The 17588-nt window shown below is 41.6% G+C and overlaps 1 protein-coding gene across 6 annotated transcripts in view; it reads left to right on the forward strand.

The window, feature by feature from the left end:
• Positions 1-17588, forward strand: part of KCNK2 (potassium two pore domain channel subfamily K member 2) — a 149757-nt gene that overhangs the window by 63039 nt on the left and 69130 nt on the right. For 4 of the 6 annotated variants that reach the window (XM_033935610.1, XM_033935614.1, XM_033935612.1 and 1 more), the window contains 2 exons: positions 4795-4909; positions 16981-17079. In XM_033935610.1, coding sequence (XP_033791501.1) covers positions 4795-4909; positions 16981-17079 — 214 coding nt within the window. The remainder of the gene's footprint in view (positions 1-4794; positions 4910-16980; positions 17080-17588) is intronic. The other 2 variants (XM_033935611.1, XM_033935613.1) reach the window with 2 other exon arrangements.

Here is a 17588-nt window from a genome sequence, read left to right on the forward strand (position 1 = left end):
CTTGAGGCAGTTTGTGAGAATATGACAATATATCAAGATTCCTGAAATCAATATTCAGTTCTAAGTTGTCAGTGTCCAACAAAGAGGAGTCAGATACAGATTAAATAAAGCTGCTGATAGTGCAGATCCTTGTGACGCTCCAAATTACTTAGGTCTAAAAGAGGACACAACTTTGTAAATCCTCACTTCATTCCTCCTATCTGATAAATATGATTTAAACCACTTTAATATTGTTCCACTCCTGTGGAATGTACTACAAAATCCTTTAAATTCGATTGCTGCCTATATGCAGATATGCCTATATGCAGATTCTTGAAAAACTTTTTGTGAAAAGCAATTTTATAATTGGACACATGCAATTACATGTGCCTTGCTCATGTAACTGCACAGAAAAGTGTTACGCACATACACTACACAGTTTCATAAGATACCTGTTAACTGCAAAAGGGGAGGGATATACACCTGGCATAATACATATAGAAATGATAGAATACTGTAAGTGATGCATGATGAATGATGTACATGGACACACCCAATTATGCCTGCCATGACCTGGTGAAAATAGTCATGCTTTAGTTTAGTTATATCCATGTGGGTTTACACTACTATTATATAATAGAATCAGGGTGCCCCGATGCCATTATAAAATGGGCAGTCACCATACTACATTGGGGTACATAAAAGAGGGTGCCCTGTTATAGAATTGCCTTCTTAGGTTCAAAACTTTCCAATAATATAAGATACTGGGGTAAATATTTAGCTCATGGAAGTCATCATTCGCTTCTAGATCTAGGTTGAATTAATCCCAGATATGCAATACTGGGCCATGTGTGAGCTTCGGCATTGAATATCCAGCATATTCAGACCCCTGTCCAATTAGCTCAGCAGATAAATTAGGAGAAAGCAGAAAGATGGAAGAAAGTTGAATATTAAAAGTTAATGCCAAAGATGGCTATAGGACAGAAAGTGAAGGAGAGAAAACAGCAAATGGATAAGAAGACCTTGGAAACAGAATTAAGAGCAAAGATGAGTAGAAAAATGAAATCACCAGACAACAAAGGTAGGAAAAGCGATTTTATTTTCAATTTAGTGATTGAAACATATCCGTTTTCAGAATTTACATCTGCTATCATATCTGCTGTTCAGGAAGAAATGCATTTCTGTTTCTCTGTTGTACTGGTATCTTAGGGTTTCATTTGTGTATATTAGGACTTATAGTTTGTGGTCCTGTATTTGCATAGGGTTTATCTGTGTTCTGCACGTATGACCAAGGCCAAGTGTTCTGGTAGGAATGAATGTCATGAAGCATTATTGGTGTCATGGCCCCAGGTAGGAAGATATTTGTTTGCAGTTTGTCCGGGTTTTGGAGGCCCCGAGCTCCAGCCCGTGTCTAGAGGGCCTCTGCGCATGCGTGGATGTCGACGTGATTACATCACACACATGAGGAAGGAGACAAGAGGTTCGGGTGGGGGTGGGGCTATGGCAGCATGGGGCTGGGCTGGGGGAGAGCGGGGTGGGGACACATATTGTGGCGTTGCCGGTGCCGGCCTATATGCTTGGCTCCGGTCAGCGCCCAGAATAGCCTGCGTCTTATGTGCTTCCAGAAGAGGCTGGAAGTCCTGCTGGTTTCTCAGTCAATAAAGAAGCAGAAATAGGTCAAAACAATAAGTTCAAAGTAAAAATAAAGTCCCACTTTATTGTGGTTACAAATCCTGAACAGGGTTCAGTCCATTCTTTCCATGAACACAGGAAAACATGAAAAAATAAAACTGAGTTGCAAAAACAAACAACCCACACCTTCCTTGCAGGTATTACAGGTAAGTATCTCCTTAAACTGTAAGCGTTCAGCCTTAATAGTTCTGTCTTTAGCAAACAGGCAGAAATAAACTATAACACTTCCTTTGAAGAAAGAAAGAGCTGTACCCAGGCCTAGATTGAAGCAGGCCTGGCCCCAACCAACTCAGCAGTAGTTGGTGGGGGAGGGGAGTAGATGAATCCACTAATTTAACTCTGTTTTAAACAGAATGCCACAAATGGCCCCACAATCCCAACCAAGGATCTTATGTGGATTCTCCCCAAATCTAACACCCCTACACACAGTCCAAATTGTAGTTTCCCTTAACTTTCAAAAGTCAAACACAAACCAAACAGTCCAGCAAAAATAAACCTGGAAAAAGGTTTCCAGCTTCAGGCACCCTGCAGTGAGCCCAGCACTGCTCACGGCTCCACACAGGTGCAAACAGGTTCCAATAAAAAAAAAAAAAAAAACCCCAAAAAGTTCACAAACTTAAGCACAACAAAACACAGGAATTGTACTTAGCTTTCTTCCATGGGACAAGCTTCTGTATCCATGATAGTTTCCATAAAGTCCATTTCGGCTAGCTGGTTGGCTTCAGAGACAGGGGCTGTATCCACCATCTCAATATCATAAAAGTGGTGAGGTTCAGGAGAGCAGCCCTGCAAACCTCCTTCCTGGGCTGACCCAGGGCAGACTGCCTGAATCTTCCTCAGTGCTGCCTCAAGAGCACTAAGGCGACCACGCCCTGTTCTATGAGGGGGCAGGGCAACCTGCAGCTTCTCCTTAGATTTCCCAGGACTTCTAATTAAGCCCTGCAGCTGGGAGTTAGCTGAGCTAGAGGAATTGTTCTGTGGCTGATCCCGGCTGTTCCCCTCATAGTCCTCACCTCCCCAGGGTTCTGTAAGCTGGGTTTTAAGTGGCAATTCAGAGCCTACCTTTCTATTGGGGTTTACTCTGTCACACTGGTTGGCCCTATTCAAGGCCAGGCTAGGTTTAGGAATAGCTTTTCCTGGCACAAGCCAAGCTTTAGGGCTAGGGTTGTGACAATATCCTCTTTTTTAAAGAGGAAATCTGGTAACCCTAGACCAGGGATCTCAAAGTCCCTGCTTGAGGGCCGCAATCCAGTCGGGTTTTCAGGATTTCTCCAATGAATATGCATTGAAAGCAGTGCATGCACATAGATCTCAAACATATTCATTGAGGAAATCCTGAAAACCCGACTGGATTGCGGCCCTCAAGGAGGGACTTTGAGACCCCTGCCCTAGACATAGCCAGCCAAGCCAAGTTGCTATATATTGGAGGAGAGTGTAGCATAGTGGTTAAAACTACAGTCTCAGCACCTTGAGGTTGTGGGTTCAAACCCTGCACTGCTCCTTGTGACCCTAGGAAAGCCACTTTATCCTCCACTGCCCCAGTTCAATCATCTTTATTATCATTTTAGAATATACATACAGCCAAAGCCCACCAGGATAGACAGGGAAAATGCTTGACGCACCTGTAGATAAATCACTTTTGAGTGTGTTTGTAAAGCTACAAAACGGCAGTATACAAGTCTCAGTCCCTTTCCCCCTTAGTTATAGCAGCCAAAGGTAAACATGAATTTTAGGCAGGTCTATCTGGCTGCTAGCCAGTCAACCAATGACTATTGCCACCGACTAGCTATTTCATATGACATAGATAGATGGTGACCGGAATAGCTGGCTATCTCCATTGAATATCAGTGGTTAGCCAATTTAGCGTTATTTAGCCAGCCAGGAGCCATTCCTGGCTAGCTAAGTACCGCTTAATATCAGGTGAAAGGAATCTGAGTATCAACCCTTTGCTTTTCCTTTGTGTGTAACATGCATGGTACTGAATTTAGATGAAGACTTTTCGCTTTTATACCTGTTCATTCAATACATATCACTTTAATTTTGAATAGTCATTCATATTGTACAGTTGCCGTTATTAAATGGCAATCCAACACTGGAAGCTACCACTTCCCGCGCCTGGTCCGGAGGAAAGCCCTTTTCAAGACCACCTTCGAGTTCTAAGGCCCCAAAATCTGGAACAGCCTCCCGAGCAGCTTGCACCAAACTCCTACTTACTTCCAATTCAAGAAGGCGCTGAAAACACACTGACCTATTCTTATGCAGTCACTTGTATGATGTCTATGCCTCTGTATCATTTCTAATATTATGTATGCCGCAATGATTCTTTGCTGACATTTGCAGGATAGAAGAATCAGTATAGTATAGTATGGTATTTAGCTTTAGTGGTATTTAGTGTTGTATGCTGCATAATATTGGGGGAACAAGTAAGAAGAAAAGCCTCCAAGTAGTAGGGAAGTGACATCTAATTTTCCTCGCACCTAGAAAAGTTTCAAAAGTAAGGAGTGTGGGATATTAACCCCTTCTCACCTTAGAACCATGGGCTCTGCCCAAGTGGCCCTAGCACTACAAATAACAATGAAATGTAATTTGTCGTAGTGCACTTTATGTTGGCAAATCGAATAAAAGCTGCTGCCAAATTATTTTTTCTTCTTTTCTCACTCTGATGATGCATTTTATATATCTATATATCTATAATAATAAAACGCTATGCGCGCATGTGCACTCTCGCCGTGTGTTCCCTGATCTGTCGGGATGTGGCGGCAAGAGTGTGCATGCGCTAAATGGCGCGGAGTGAGGTGGCCGGGACTTAGGGGAAGGAGAGCAGGCCCGGGATTCGGCTGGCCCCGGCCAGGTAAAACCCCCCCCTTCCCCGCCGCACCCAAAGAAAGAAAGACAGACAGGGGGAAAGGAGAGCGACAGAAAGAAAGATAGACAGAAAGAAAGAAAGGGGGCAGGGAGAGAGACAGAAAGAAAGAAAGAAAGAAATGCCTAAGTCTACACATTTATTCTAGCACCTGTTAATGTAACGGGCTAAAAAACTAGTATATATATATATATATATACCTTGAATTTGTGCCTTTCGCTTTCATGTGCATTACAGTTTTTCTTTTCTTGAACTTTTAGCAGGTAGTGGCAGCAGTAAATGCTGGAATAATACCTTTGGGAAACTCAAGTCAAAACAGTCACTGGGACTTGGGAAGTTCTTTCTTCTTTGCTGGCACAGTCATTACCACCATAGGTAGGACTCTGCAATTTTATTATTGATTTGGATGCAAAGTATAAATGATTTAAAATGATGCTTCATTTTGGTTTTTTTTTAAAAAATTTCAATTTGTTTCATTTCTTTCTGCGCCTAAAGCTGTTTTTTCATAAGTGTAACTTATTTAGATAGAACAGACTGTCAACAGATTATATTCTGCCATGTTGGCACAATTTGCACAGTTATTATTCTCTACCGTAACCTGTAATATACTCACTTCCTGTTATGCAATTCTACTGGAAATGCCCAGATATCTTCTAAATTGTAATCTGCCTAGAACCGCAAGGCAAAGGCGGAATAGAAATCACTAATGTAATGTAATGTAATGTAATGTAATTTAGACCCGGATTCTATAAATGGCGTCTTAACACCCCCCCCCCTTTTAACAAAACCTTATAGCGTTTTTTAGCGCAGGCTGGCGCACTGAATGCTCTGCGCTGCTTTCGACGCTCATAGGAACTCTATCAGTGTTGGGAGCAGCGCCCCGGCCTGTGCTAAAAACCACTATCATGGTTTTGTAAAAGGGGGGTAAGTTAGGCACCTAGCTTAAGTTGAAAATGCCGTTTAAAAAATGAAAAAAAGCATTTAAAAGAAAAATGGCAATCCATTTAGGCGCTTAATAGTGCCTAAAAAAATGGCGCCAGAATCATGCCTACAGAGGTGTTTTATGACGCCTAATGCACTGTAGGCATGGCTAACACCGGAAGTGGCGTTAGGCATCGTAAAGCGCCTACATAGGCACAACTCACATAAAAGGTAGGTGCTGGAAATGTAGGCCTTGAAAACCCTGCCCTACGTTTCTGGCGTTGACCATTTCAAAAGCTGCGATTCTATAAATGGTGCTGTCGCGTGATTGACACGCAATCGGCAGCCACTTTTTAAGGTAGCCGCTGACATTGGCGCCGTTTATAGAATCCAGGCCTTTAAAGCCTAAGCTTATTTGCATAAGCTAGAATTTATTTGTATAAATATTTTCTGTGCACAAATGAAAGAAATAAAGTGAGCATCCCTATTCTTTGACAGATATGGTGATGATTGGTATAATTTTATTGAATATTAGTTGCACGTATTCTATATTTTTATCTTTACAGTGGTTTTATTTTTTACATATACGTACTGTATATTTTTGATATATCATTTTTATGCTTATGCTTGTTTTGTCTAGCAATAGCATGTATTTTATTGTTTATGAAATGCATTAATTATTTATATTTATTCATGGTTTTAATTAATATGTGCGAATCAGTCATGAGATTAAACGGTAAAGGCCAGATTCTAATAATGGCGCCGTAAGTTAGGCAGCATTAGGCATCGGCTGAACCCTAGTGTAAATCATCACCCCTAAATTAGGCACAGATCCCCATTATTCTATTACAGTGCACATAAATTGCAGGAATGCTCCCTTTAAGCTTATTAGATTGGTGACAGGGACTGCCTACATGGCCTGGTTATTCCAGGGCACTGGGAATGCAGAATTTCTGATATGGTAGCACTCTGGTATTTACGTATTTATATTTATCTATATTCCCCGCAAAGATCTAAATTGGTTAGCGTGCCTTAATAAAAGGACCCCATAGTCTCTATCGAGGGCTATATACCAAAGGGCAAATTCTATAAGAAGCGCCCAAAAGTTAGGCGCCTAATTAGGCCCTGTTCAGCGCAATTCAAGTAAAATTGGGTGCTGTTTAATGAATCACGCTGAGCGGAACCTGTTTTGGAGACGCCCAAGAAATAGGCCAGCTCTAGGCACAACTAAAAATTAGGCGCCTAGCTGAGCGCTTAAGCACGCTTAAGAGCAGCGATTCTGCAACAAGGCGCCTAACACGTAGCCACGCCCACACCTAACATGCCGCCTAAATTTTTCAGAGGCGCCTTGTTACAGAATCGCGCTTTTCTTGATAGGCGCCTATGTTTTAATCAGTGCTGACTAAAAAGCTTAATTGAGCTGTTGTTCAGTTTTAGATAGGCACCTAGCTAGTTGGGCGCCTGCGAAATAGGTTCCCAACTTTGGGCCCAAGTTTCTAGTTTTTTTCGTATTGTACCAAACTTTTCAAACCACCCTCGTATATACAGGTACTTTTCCTGTCTCAAGCGGGCTCTCAATCTAAGATCACAAACAAATGGTAGAGCAGCTCCTACGATTTGGAACGCTCTTCCGCTTTATTTAAAAACGGAAAAAACTTTAAAAACGTTCAAAAGCAACTTAAAATGTTTCCTTTTTAAAGATGCTTTTAACTGAAGTTTTATTTTTTATTTTTTTTTTTTGTTTTTATTTAAATGGATTTTAACTAAAGTTATTTTAGTCTTTTATATTTTTTATTTTTTTAACTCCTGCCCTTTTGTGTTTACCCTTAATGTCTCTCTCATTTACTATAGCGATTGTATTTCTTCCCTCTTTCCTTCATGTGTCTTCTGTTCGTTCGTCCTTAATAACCTAGTATGTGTTGTAGTTTGTCTTACAGTTCTTTTTTGAAAGTATGTTTTAATCGTAATTTTGTTTGTTGAAATGTCATTTTATGCTTTGTACAACGCTTTGCAGAATCGATAAAGCGTTTAATCAAAAAACTAATTAAACAATAAACAAGCAGTTCCTTTGTAGTCAGACCAAACAAACATGACAGGGAATTTGCATACATTAGCATTTTCTGGAATTATAAGTAATTAGAATGCACCTCACGACGCACATTTTTGTGTTACTCTTTTTTACTGACCTATTTTATAATTGCAGCTTGTGAAGGATTTTGTATTTGAAAATATGCTACTTCAAATTAAATGGAATTCAGATGATTAAAATGGGGGGGGGGAGGGTGATTGCCAAAGGTATTTGCCCAGGAACATGACTTTATACTCTGGCATCCACTATTCAGGCAAACTGGGAAAATCCCTTCTCTTCAAAATCACAGGTCTTTGGAACGACCTCACCACCTCGCTGCGGAACCTGAGCTCCCTTCAGTTATTCCGCAAAAAAACTGAAAACCTGGCTTTTCAGCAAATTGTAGCTCTATCCTTCCCCCCTTTCTCTCCCCCCTTCTACACATAAGTTCATGTAATCCTTTTTCTTCTTCTCTACCCACTATTTTAAGTTCTTGTAAACCGTGTCGAGCTCCATTCTCATGGAGATGATGCGGTATATAAACTTAAGGTTTAGATTAGATTAGATTAGATTAGATTAGATTGGTAAAGTGGCAGTGATGAAAATTATCCTCCACAGTGCGATTTGGGAGGAAAGGAGGCTTTTGACGAAAGATATTTATAAGTTCTGCTAACATTATTATGCATTAAACTGAATAAAAATAACCCCCTCCCCCCCTTTTAAGCTGCGTTAGGCAGTATTAGCTCTGTCGCTCATAGGAATTCTATGAGCGTCAAAGCTAATACTGCTGCAGCCAGCAGTAGAAAAGCCTAATACGGCTTTGTAAAAGGATCCAAAGTTATAAAGCAAAAGTGTGTGTAGGCTATTGCAACATGTGCTCATTTCCTGGAATGTGTTTACATCAGGGAACAGAATTGGAAACATTTGATTTTCATATGTACGCTATTGTAATCAAGAGCTGTACAACTAGCAGGTACCGATGTAGTCTGCACTTGTGCACTTTGCACTTACCTGAATAGCGTCCCTTTGAATGATTGTTACCGAATGCATGTTCTAAAAATGCTCAGATACAGTGCAAACACCTTGGGTTCTTATAAATTTCCACACTTTGGGCTCCTTTTACGAAGCTGGGTTAGGGCATTAATGTGCGGAATAGCGCGCGCTAGACGCTAACGCCAGCATTGGGCTGGCGTTAGTTCTAGCCGTGTAGCGTGTAGTAATATCCCGTGTGCGCTAAAAAATGCTAGCGCACCTTAGTAAAAGGAGCCCTTTGTGTTTGTGTGTGTGATGTTATTTGTAACTTCATAGTTATTATAGACTAACAACCCAGCAAAGGTTGGTTAATTTCCGAATACTGCTCCAGATATTTAAGACAACTGTGGGAGAGTCATTTTCTGAACTGAAAACATACCCCCCTTTTACAAAACTGTAATAGCGTTTTTTAGCATAGGCTGGTGCTCTAATTGCTGTGCGCTGCTCCTAACACTCATGCCCACTCCCTCTTGCCAACGGAGGTCCCCCCTGCTAGGCTTCACCCCCCCTGAGCCATCCCCTCTCTCTCCCTTTCCCTCCCCCAAAAAAGACAACAGGGACACCCATTCCCTCCTGCCACCGGATACTTCTCTGAACCCTCCCCCCCCACCCCCTGAATCCACCCAGTACCTTTTTCACAAGTTGGCAGCAGGTGGGATGTGGTCCCACTTGCTCTGAGGCCCGTCAGTCCAAAATGGCGGGCCTTCCCCTCCCAGGTGTATCATGTGATGCACAGGGAGGGGCCTAAGGCCCTGATTGGCTAAGATGCCTAAGGCTCAACAGGGCCTTAGGCTCCACCGTCTGTATCTCGGGGAGGGGGGGGGTTTGTGGAGCAGATATTGTGCATATGTAACACGCATAGCTTTTGTGCCCATAAAAAAAAGCTGAACTATGGTTAAACAGGTAAGTGACTAATCTTGACCAGTTACTTTTTTGAGATCACTAAAAGCCCCCCCTTTTTTTTGTGCATAGCTAAGTTATGTTAATGCATCAGTTGCTTTGCTAGTTTGCATGGGGTTTTAGGTAATTTGCATGATTGAAAAATGGGTGATCGAGAGAAAAACCCCCCACATGTTGAGCTGTTTTGTGCATCGGGTCAGCAAATGCGACTGTCGCTAAAGCAGTCCAAACTGATTTAAAAACATAGAATATGATGCCAGAAAAGGGCCACTGGCCCTAAAGGTCTGCCCACTCTAAGGACCCTCCCCCCTAAGCACGTCCACAAAGTGAACCCACATGCTTATTTCATTTTTTCTTAAAATCGAGCACGTTGTTTGCCCTAATTACCTGAAGTGGAAGATCATTCCAACGATCGACCACCCTTTCAGTGAAGAAATACTTCCTAGTGTTGCTATGAAATCTCCCACCCCTGAGTTTCAACGGATGCCCTCTTGTTGCCGTAGGTCCTGTAAGGAAAAAGATATCTTCTTCTACCTCAGTTACATATTTGAACGTCTCTATCATATCTCCCCTCTCTCTGCGTTCCTCAAGAGAGTATAGCTACAACTTACCTAGACATTCCTCATATGGGAGATCCTTGAGTCCTGAGATCATCCTGGTGGCCATTCGCTGAACCGACTCCACTCTCAGCACATCCTTTTGATAACGTGGCCTCCAAAATTGAACACAATATTCCAGATGAGGTCTCACCATGGATCTGTACAACGGCATTACAATTTCGGGCTTTCGGCTGACAAAACTTCTTCGGATGCAACCCAGCATTTGCCTAGCCTTGGATGAAGCTCTTCCCCAATCTACCTATCCGAGCACCTTGAAATCGCTGGCCCCTCTCGTACACGAAACACCTACCTGTTCTCCTTTCCTTCCCTGAAAGGCTGCCTCTACAAGAAATTTCTCGACAGATCCCTCGCATTCCAAGCGGGCAAATGGAACAAATGCCTCACAGCACTCATCTCCAATTCCCCCCCCTACCAAATGTTCAGGAAGACAATCAAAACCTACCTTTTTGATAAATTCCTCTAACTTCTCCCCCCCTCTTCCTTGCCTCCTCCTCGGACCTTGACTTACCTCAGTCTCTCGACTCTTCCAATCCTGTCTGCCACCAAACGGCTTAACAAAATGGATCACCCTATCCAACTAATCACCCCTTCTTCTTTACCTCCCTTACTTAATGCCTCTGCTCGGCTTTATTGAACGCCGCAGTATATATCACCGCTGTATGTAACACTACTGTATGAACTCCGCTATATATATGCAACCTACAACAAATGTAACTTCACTGCAATAGTAACCGACCTGAAAAATAACTTCACCGCAAATGTAGCGTCGCCGAAAATGTAAATGTAGCTATGCCAAAAAAAAAATAAAAATGTGTAACTTCGCTGTAATGTACAGTCTCTTCATCTGTTAACCGCATAGAACTTCCATGGTAATGCGGTATACAAAAATAAAGTTATTGTTATTATTATTATTACTTGATTGGCAGTCTTCATATCTTCACTAATGATTACTCCTAGGTCGCGTTCTGCAGCAGTTCTTGTTAAGGTCTCACCATTCAGAGTGTAAGTACTGCATGGATTTCTGCTGCCAAGGTGCATAACTTTACATTTTTTGGCATTAAAACTCAGTTGCCAAATTGCGGACCATTGTTCCAGTAAGAGTAGGTCCTGCGTCATACTGTCGAGCATTGTGCTTTTGCCCACTTTAGCGTCGTCGTCAAATAATGCAATTTTGCCTCGAAGTGACGATCGCTGACTTTAGTGAATCTGAGCCAGAGTGAACACCAAAGGAGTTAGAGCATAAAAGAACTGTGGACGCTCGCAAAAGAAAGACATGTAGAGAGAGGCATACTGGGATAAAATTTTGCCCCAAAGGCTCATATTTTTTATTAAAGGAGACAGAAGTTTCTGATAAATATGAGAGGAAAAGGTAGCCATAAGAGTGAGTGAGGACATCCAACAATTTTCATTCTAAGAATCCAGCTGTGTGTGAAGGATGTATGAGTTTGCTTTGGAGAATATTGCTCAGAAAAGACTGAGGGTTACCAATCCAGTGAGGTTACTTGATCTGCTTTAAATTTAGGACAGTTGGTGAAAGAAAGCACGCATCAAGCAGGTCATGTATTGGACTTAATTTTTATGTCTCATGACTGCATGAGGCTGCTTGAAAATACTTTGCAGGTGGAACAGGTAGATTGGTCTGACCACAAGATGTTATCTTTTGTGCTTGGGCCAATATATAAGAGTCATGAAAGAAGGAAGTGCGACAGATAAGACCTCAATTTGATATAAAAGATTTAGAAAAGGAATGGTTGTCTTGTGTAAAGATTGATGAGTATGATTTAGTAGATGTGATGGTGTTTAAATGGCATAAAGGTTTGACAAATGCGTTGAATGCTGTTGCACCTGAGAAATCAGTTGTGCTGAAAGGACAATATAAATTTTGCCCATGGAGAAGTTAGAAAATCAGAACGCCTATGGCGTAGGATGAAAGATGGCTTTAAAATTCGCCTTATGGAATATCTCAGTTTGTGTGAGAATGAAATGAATCACAGGCTTTAGGGAATGGGTTACGCAGGCTTTGAATAGACCAAAAGAATTGTTTAATACAGTTAGTTATTTGATTAATGGGTACGATGGTTCAGCTGATTACCATGATTTAGATATGGAGGAAAATGCACAATTTCTAGTGGAAAGAATGGGAGGAGCTCAACAATTTTTTGCTGATTTTGATTTATGTATGGAGGTGAATGTAGAAATTGAGAAATGATCCAAGTTTGATAGAGTAGATGAAAGGTTCATAAAGTTATTTGTGATTGTACACCAACCTGTTCAATACAAGATCCTTGTTACTCAACAATTATTAGACAAATGGATAATAAGGTGACCCCTGTAATTACTAAAATTGGAAATAAATCACTTGAAAATGGAATTTTTCCAGGGGTTTGCAAGCAATCTACCATTAGATCAGTTTGAAGCGGAAAAACCTGGAAATAAGTGTTATGAAAAATTTCCAACCAATTTCCATTGTACCATTTCATTACATTGCATTATTGTACTTGTTAGCCACGTAACCACAAGTTCAACGCGATTTACAAAAGACTATTAACAGTAAACATAATGCGGAAATCAGAATAAGTTAGTTAATCAAATACTTGGAGAAAAGGTAGGTCTTCAGCTGGGTTTTAAAATGTTTATAGGAATAGGTTGTGAGCAATAATGCTCAGAATTCTTTATCATGGGAAGCAGCTTGGAATGCTAGAGTGTGATTAAGACATTTCTTGCTTCTGCAACCCTTAACAGAAGGAAAATTAAACAAGGGGTGAGTTTTTCTACTATAATTATATGAAGATAAAAAATATCTGTTAACCAAGTAAAGAGGAGCTGTTCCATATAGGGCCTTATAACAAAAGTAACCCAACTTGAACAGTACCCGAGCCTCCAAGGGCAGCCAATGCAACTCACAGTTGTAAGGTGTGATGTGGTCATATTTCTTCAGGTTGTATTAGTATCAGTCTCGCTAGTTCTTTCTTAGTGATTGTCAAGTAGACAATGTTACAGTAATCAAGAAGGCTTAATAGTAGTGATTGCGCTAATAGTCGGAAGGCAGCAAATTCAAAATAAGATTTGATTGTTCGCAGCCTCCACAAGGTGAAATAACTTTTATGTACTACCACATCTATCTGTTTTAGAAAAGATAGTTCTCTCTCAGCTAGGTAATTTTGTACATGTAACTGATTGTTTGGACTGTAATCAATTTGGTTTTCGGAAAGATCATAGTGTAGAATTATTATTGATCTCCTTAATCGATACTTTGCGACTAGGGATGGATGAACATAAGACATTTTGTCTTGTGTCTTTAGATATATCTGGAGCATTTGATTCGGTTGATCTCCATAAATTATTGGGTGGACTATATAATCTTGGAATGAACGATGTTGTGTTCAATTGGTTTAAAACGTACCTCATAGGACGCTCTTTCCAAGTGAGAAATAGATGTAAGATCTTAGGAGAATATTCAGCAAAGACTGGAGTACCACAGGGCTCTGCGCTTTCTGCCCTATTATTTAACATCTGTATGACTGCTATAGACAAATTATTTGAGTCACTGGGAGTTGAATATCGAATATACTCATTACTCCCCTCCCACTCTAAGCCAACGCCGCTACATCCCTGTACTCATGTATTCCTATTCCTCATACTTCTATCGATACCTGTACCCAAGGTATCCACATTGTACCTCTCCTTTACTGTATACTGTCTTGAACTGAAAAAGTATGACAGGATATAAATAAAGCTATTATTATTATATGCAGACGATATTATTTTCTTTTTCCCAGTAGGCGGATGGGATATAAATTTTGTAACATCATTGAGAAAATATATGTGTAAAATTGAGGAGTGGATGGGAGAACATGGTTTGAAATTAAATGTAGATAAAACCGAAATAATGTTTATAGGAAAGCCTGATCATCATTGGCCTAAAAAAGTAAAAGTTATTGATGATGTACATGAGGTTATGACCATTTTAGGCATTAGGCTTGATTCTAGCCTTACAATGAAGTTGCAAGTAATCAAGACCGTACAAGTATGTTTTGCACCAATGCATTTGCTGCACTGACTAAAACCAATGCTATCGACACATGACTTCCATACTGTAGTCCAGGCTATGGTCTTGTTGAGACTTGACTACTGCAATGCCCTGTACCTTGGCATAACAAAAGCAAGGTGTAGGGTATTGCAGGTTATATAAAATGCAGCAGCAAGATTGATAATAGGATTGGCAAAATATGATCACATTTCGCCATATCTTCAACTGCATTGGCTACCAGTCGCCTTCAGAATACAATATAAAGCAGTAATGATTTGCCATCAGTAATGATTTACAATTCTTGTATGGAAACATACTAAAATTGATTAAAAATAATATGCTTAGCTATACACCAAACAGATCACTACGTTCTGAGAATTTAGCTCTACTGAAGATTAATGTTAACCCAAGGCTTGTTGAGACTGGCAAAATGACTTTATGCTGTGCCGGAGTTAAAATATGGAACTCCCTTGTAGGTCAAATATGAAACTATAGTGAAAAGGGCATGTTTAGAAAATTACTCAAGATGAAATTATTTGTAGATACCTTTTTTAGCCAATAATTTTCCTCTCTGCACAGTTGATGAATTATTCATGATTTTTATTATATAAGCTATGAGGCTCATAATAAATTTTAAAAAGTTCAAAAAGTGGCCTAAATCAATACTTGGATGATCAAAAAGGCAGATCGTCCAAGTATCGATAATAAAAGCTGGTTTTAGATGTATCTAAAACAAGCTTAAGCCTTTACCCTGCCTCTAAACGCCTAAAAAGGCATTTTTAGATGGGGGAAAAAGGGCGTTGGTGGGCCAACCTAGACTTAGTCGTACATCAAGTATACGTCCTGAATAGGGGCCGCTGAGCTGATCGCGGCTGCCGCGATCAGCTCAGCAGCCCTGGCAACCTGCCCACCCCCACCACAATGACCACAGCAGGAAAGATGGCTCATTTCCCCTGCTGTGATCGCGATTCCCGCACCGAACTGCTGCGAACCGTGGCAGTTCATGGCGGGGGGGGGATCGTGATCGCGGCAGGAGAAATGCCCAATCACTTCTGCCATGATCACAATCCACCCCCGACAATACCGGCAGGAGGGAACCCATCTCCTCCTGCCGAGGCGTGAGCCTCCCCAAAATACTGGCAGGAGTGAGCCCAATCCCTCCTTCCGAGGCACACCCCCCTCGACCCCCCCGAGACAATACTGTCAGGGGGAGCCCAACCCCTCCTGCCGAAGTGCACACACCTCCAACAATACCAGCAGGAGGGAGCCTAACCCCTCCTGCTGGAAGGTGACCCCCCTCAAATAGGGGCAGGAGAATCCCAGGCCCTCCTGCCCACAGAGCCCCCCTGCGACCGCCCCCCTCCGAATCCCCAATTGAACCCACAAATGGCCCCCTTTAACCCCGCGACCCCCGACACCCCCATCATCGACACCCCCCCTGAACTTACATTCCGGTTGGCCCAGACGCCTAAGGCCCCTCCTATGGGCATGGCCTTAGGCGCCTGGCCCATTCAGGCCCTAGGCCCTCCAACTTAATGTAATTTCAAGGGGGAGTGCCAGGGGTGGAGTGTAAGGGGTTGGGGGGGTGTTGAGGGTGGCGATCGGTGGTTCGGAGGGGCTGTCGCGGGGGGGTACGCAGTGGGCAGGAGGGCCTGGGATCTCAACTGCCCGTATTTGAGGGGTGTTGCCTTCCGGCAGGAGGGTTTGGGCTCTCTCCTGTCGGTATTGTCGAGGTGGGGGGGTCGCGCCTCGGCAGGAGGGTTGGGAACAGCACGGGCCATTCAGCATGTGCCTCTGCGCTAAAAACTGCTATCGCAGTTTCATAGAATAGGGGGTAAGTTTACAAGTCACTTTTTATCTTTTGAATTTATCGTTCCAAATTATTATTAACAATTAGCACTGTCAACTCACTATCAGGGGACCTTTAACTGCCTGTGTTTTGTAGGAAAATAGTTTGAAAATTATATATGTTTTTGATGTCAGTGACACATCTCAGTTCATCAATCCAGACTGAACATAAATTCCTTTCAGAGTTCCAATCATGTAACTTCTATTCTAGGGGATCTGGGTCTCCACATAGTAGGTAACACTGCAGCCACTTTTACCAAGTCTTAATTCGCCCTCTTTCACTGAGTAGGATTCCTGAACAATATTTTCATAGAAATTTTTTTTTTTTTTTTGGGGGGGGTGGGGGGTGGGAGTTTCGGGGTATCCTACTGTAAATCAGCTCTCTATCCTTTTATTTCAGATACTACCATCAGGTTCATGATCTAAAGAGCTACTTCACCCCACCATCTCTTCTCTGTCTCTTCTGAACAGATTATATACCTTGGAATGATCACATTCCAATCCTTGTTTTCATATCAAGTCTCAGTGATTGCAACTATATCCACATAGTGATCTCCAAGCCTATGATTTTGTCTACAACACTTTGAGGATTTCCACATCCAAGTCTCTAAGGTGATTTCCTACTCTCATCTCATAATTTTCATTTTTTTTCTCTTTCTGATTTTCCACTTTCTACTTTAGTAGATTTCTCTATTTTTTATTGCTGTCTCTTATATTTCATTGACTAATTTATTTTTAGTCTTTCATCCATTCAAATCTTACTTTGTTTTCCTCAATAGTTTTTGCTCACAAAGGAGAACACATTCTGTATATATGATAAATTTGAAAATGGAAGGGAATGGTTAGGACTGTTCGTTGAAAGCACTGAGGAGGGGGCTGTAACGATCACCTGCAGGCTACTTTAGTTTGAGTCAATCATGGGCCCAGGGCAATTGCTTGGGTTGCCATCCCTTAATACCAGCCCTACTTGAAAGGGAGAAACATGAAAAGCATTGTGACCATATTTCCATTTTTCTATTTCTCTCAGCACATTTTCAAGTTCCTGTGCTCTGTCTACTATTTCTTTACGGGGATCGCAAAACCTCTCCCTCTATTTGTGAGGCCAAGAACAGCAGCACATCGTTAGGTAAGAAGATCAATCAATCAAAAATTATAAATTAAATGTGATGCGGGAGGGTCCTCAGTTATCACAACTCGTATATGGGGTAGACCATGCAACCCCTACCACAGAGTTGTCACTCAATAACCCAGAAGGGTACATTGTGAAAACGTCCCTGGACCCTTCCCGTGTGAATAATTCAAAGCGATTGTGCAAAAATAATGATGAGCCTAAACAAGTCACTGGTTTGCATCGCTGCTGCTATTAGTAACGCTTGTCAGCGTCCAAGTTAAATATCGACGCAAAAGCAGTGCAAATGCAAATACAACACTGCTGGAAAAGATAAATAGTAACGCAGTATTTATCTTCAGGCTTGAAACACTCAAAACCCAAGACCGCTCCGCATGCTAATAAAGTCCAATGGGGCTCCGTTTCGAAGGAAAAGCCTTCTCCCTCGGGAACTTTGCGCTGCTTCGCGTGGTATAAATGGTTCTAGCAAGCTGTGAAGTAGAAAGAAATTTTACTTCGTTACCACA

The sequence above is a fragment of the Geotrypetes seraphini genome, chromosome 3, assembly GCF_902459505.1.
Source record: "Geotrypetes seraphini chromosome 3, aGeoSer1.1, whole genome shotgun sequence".
NCBI classification, from domain to species: Eukaryota; Metazoa; Chordata; class Amphibia; order Gymnophiona; family Dermophiidae; genus Geotrypetes; species Geotrypetes seraphini.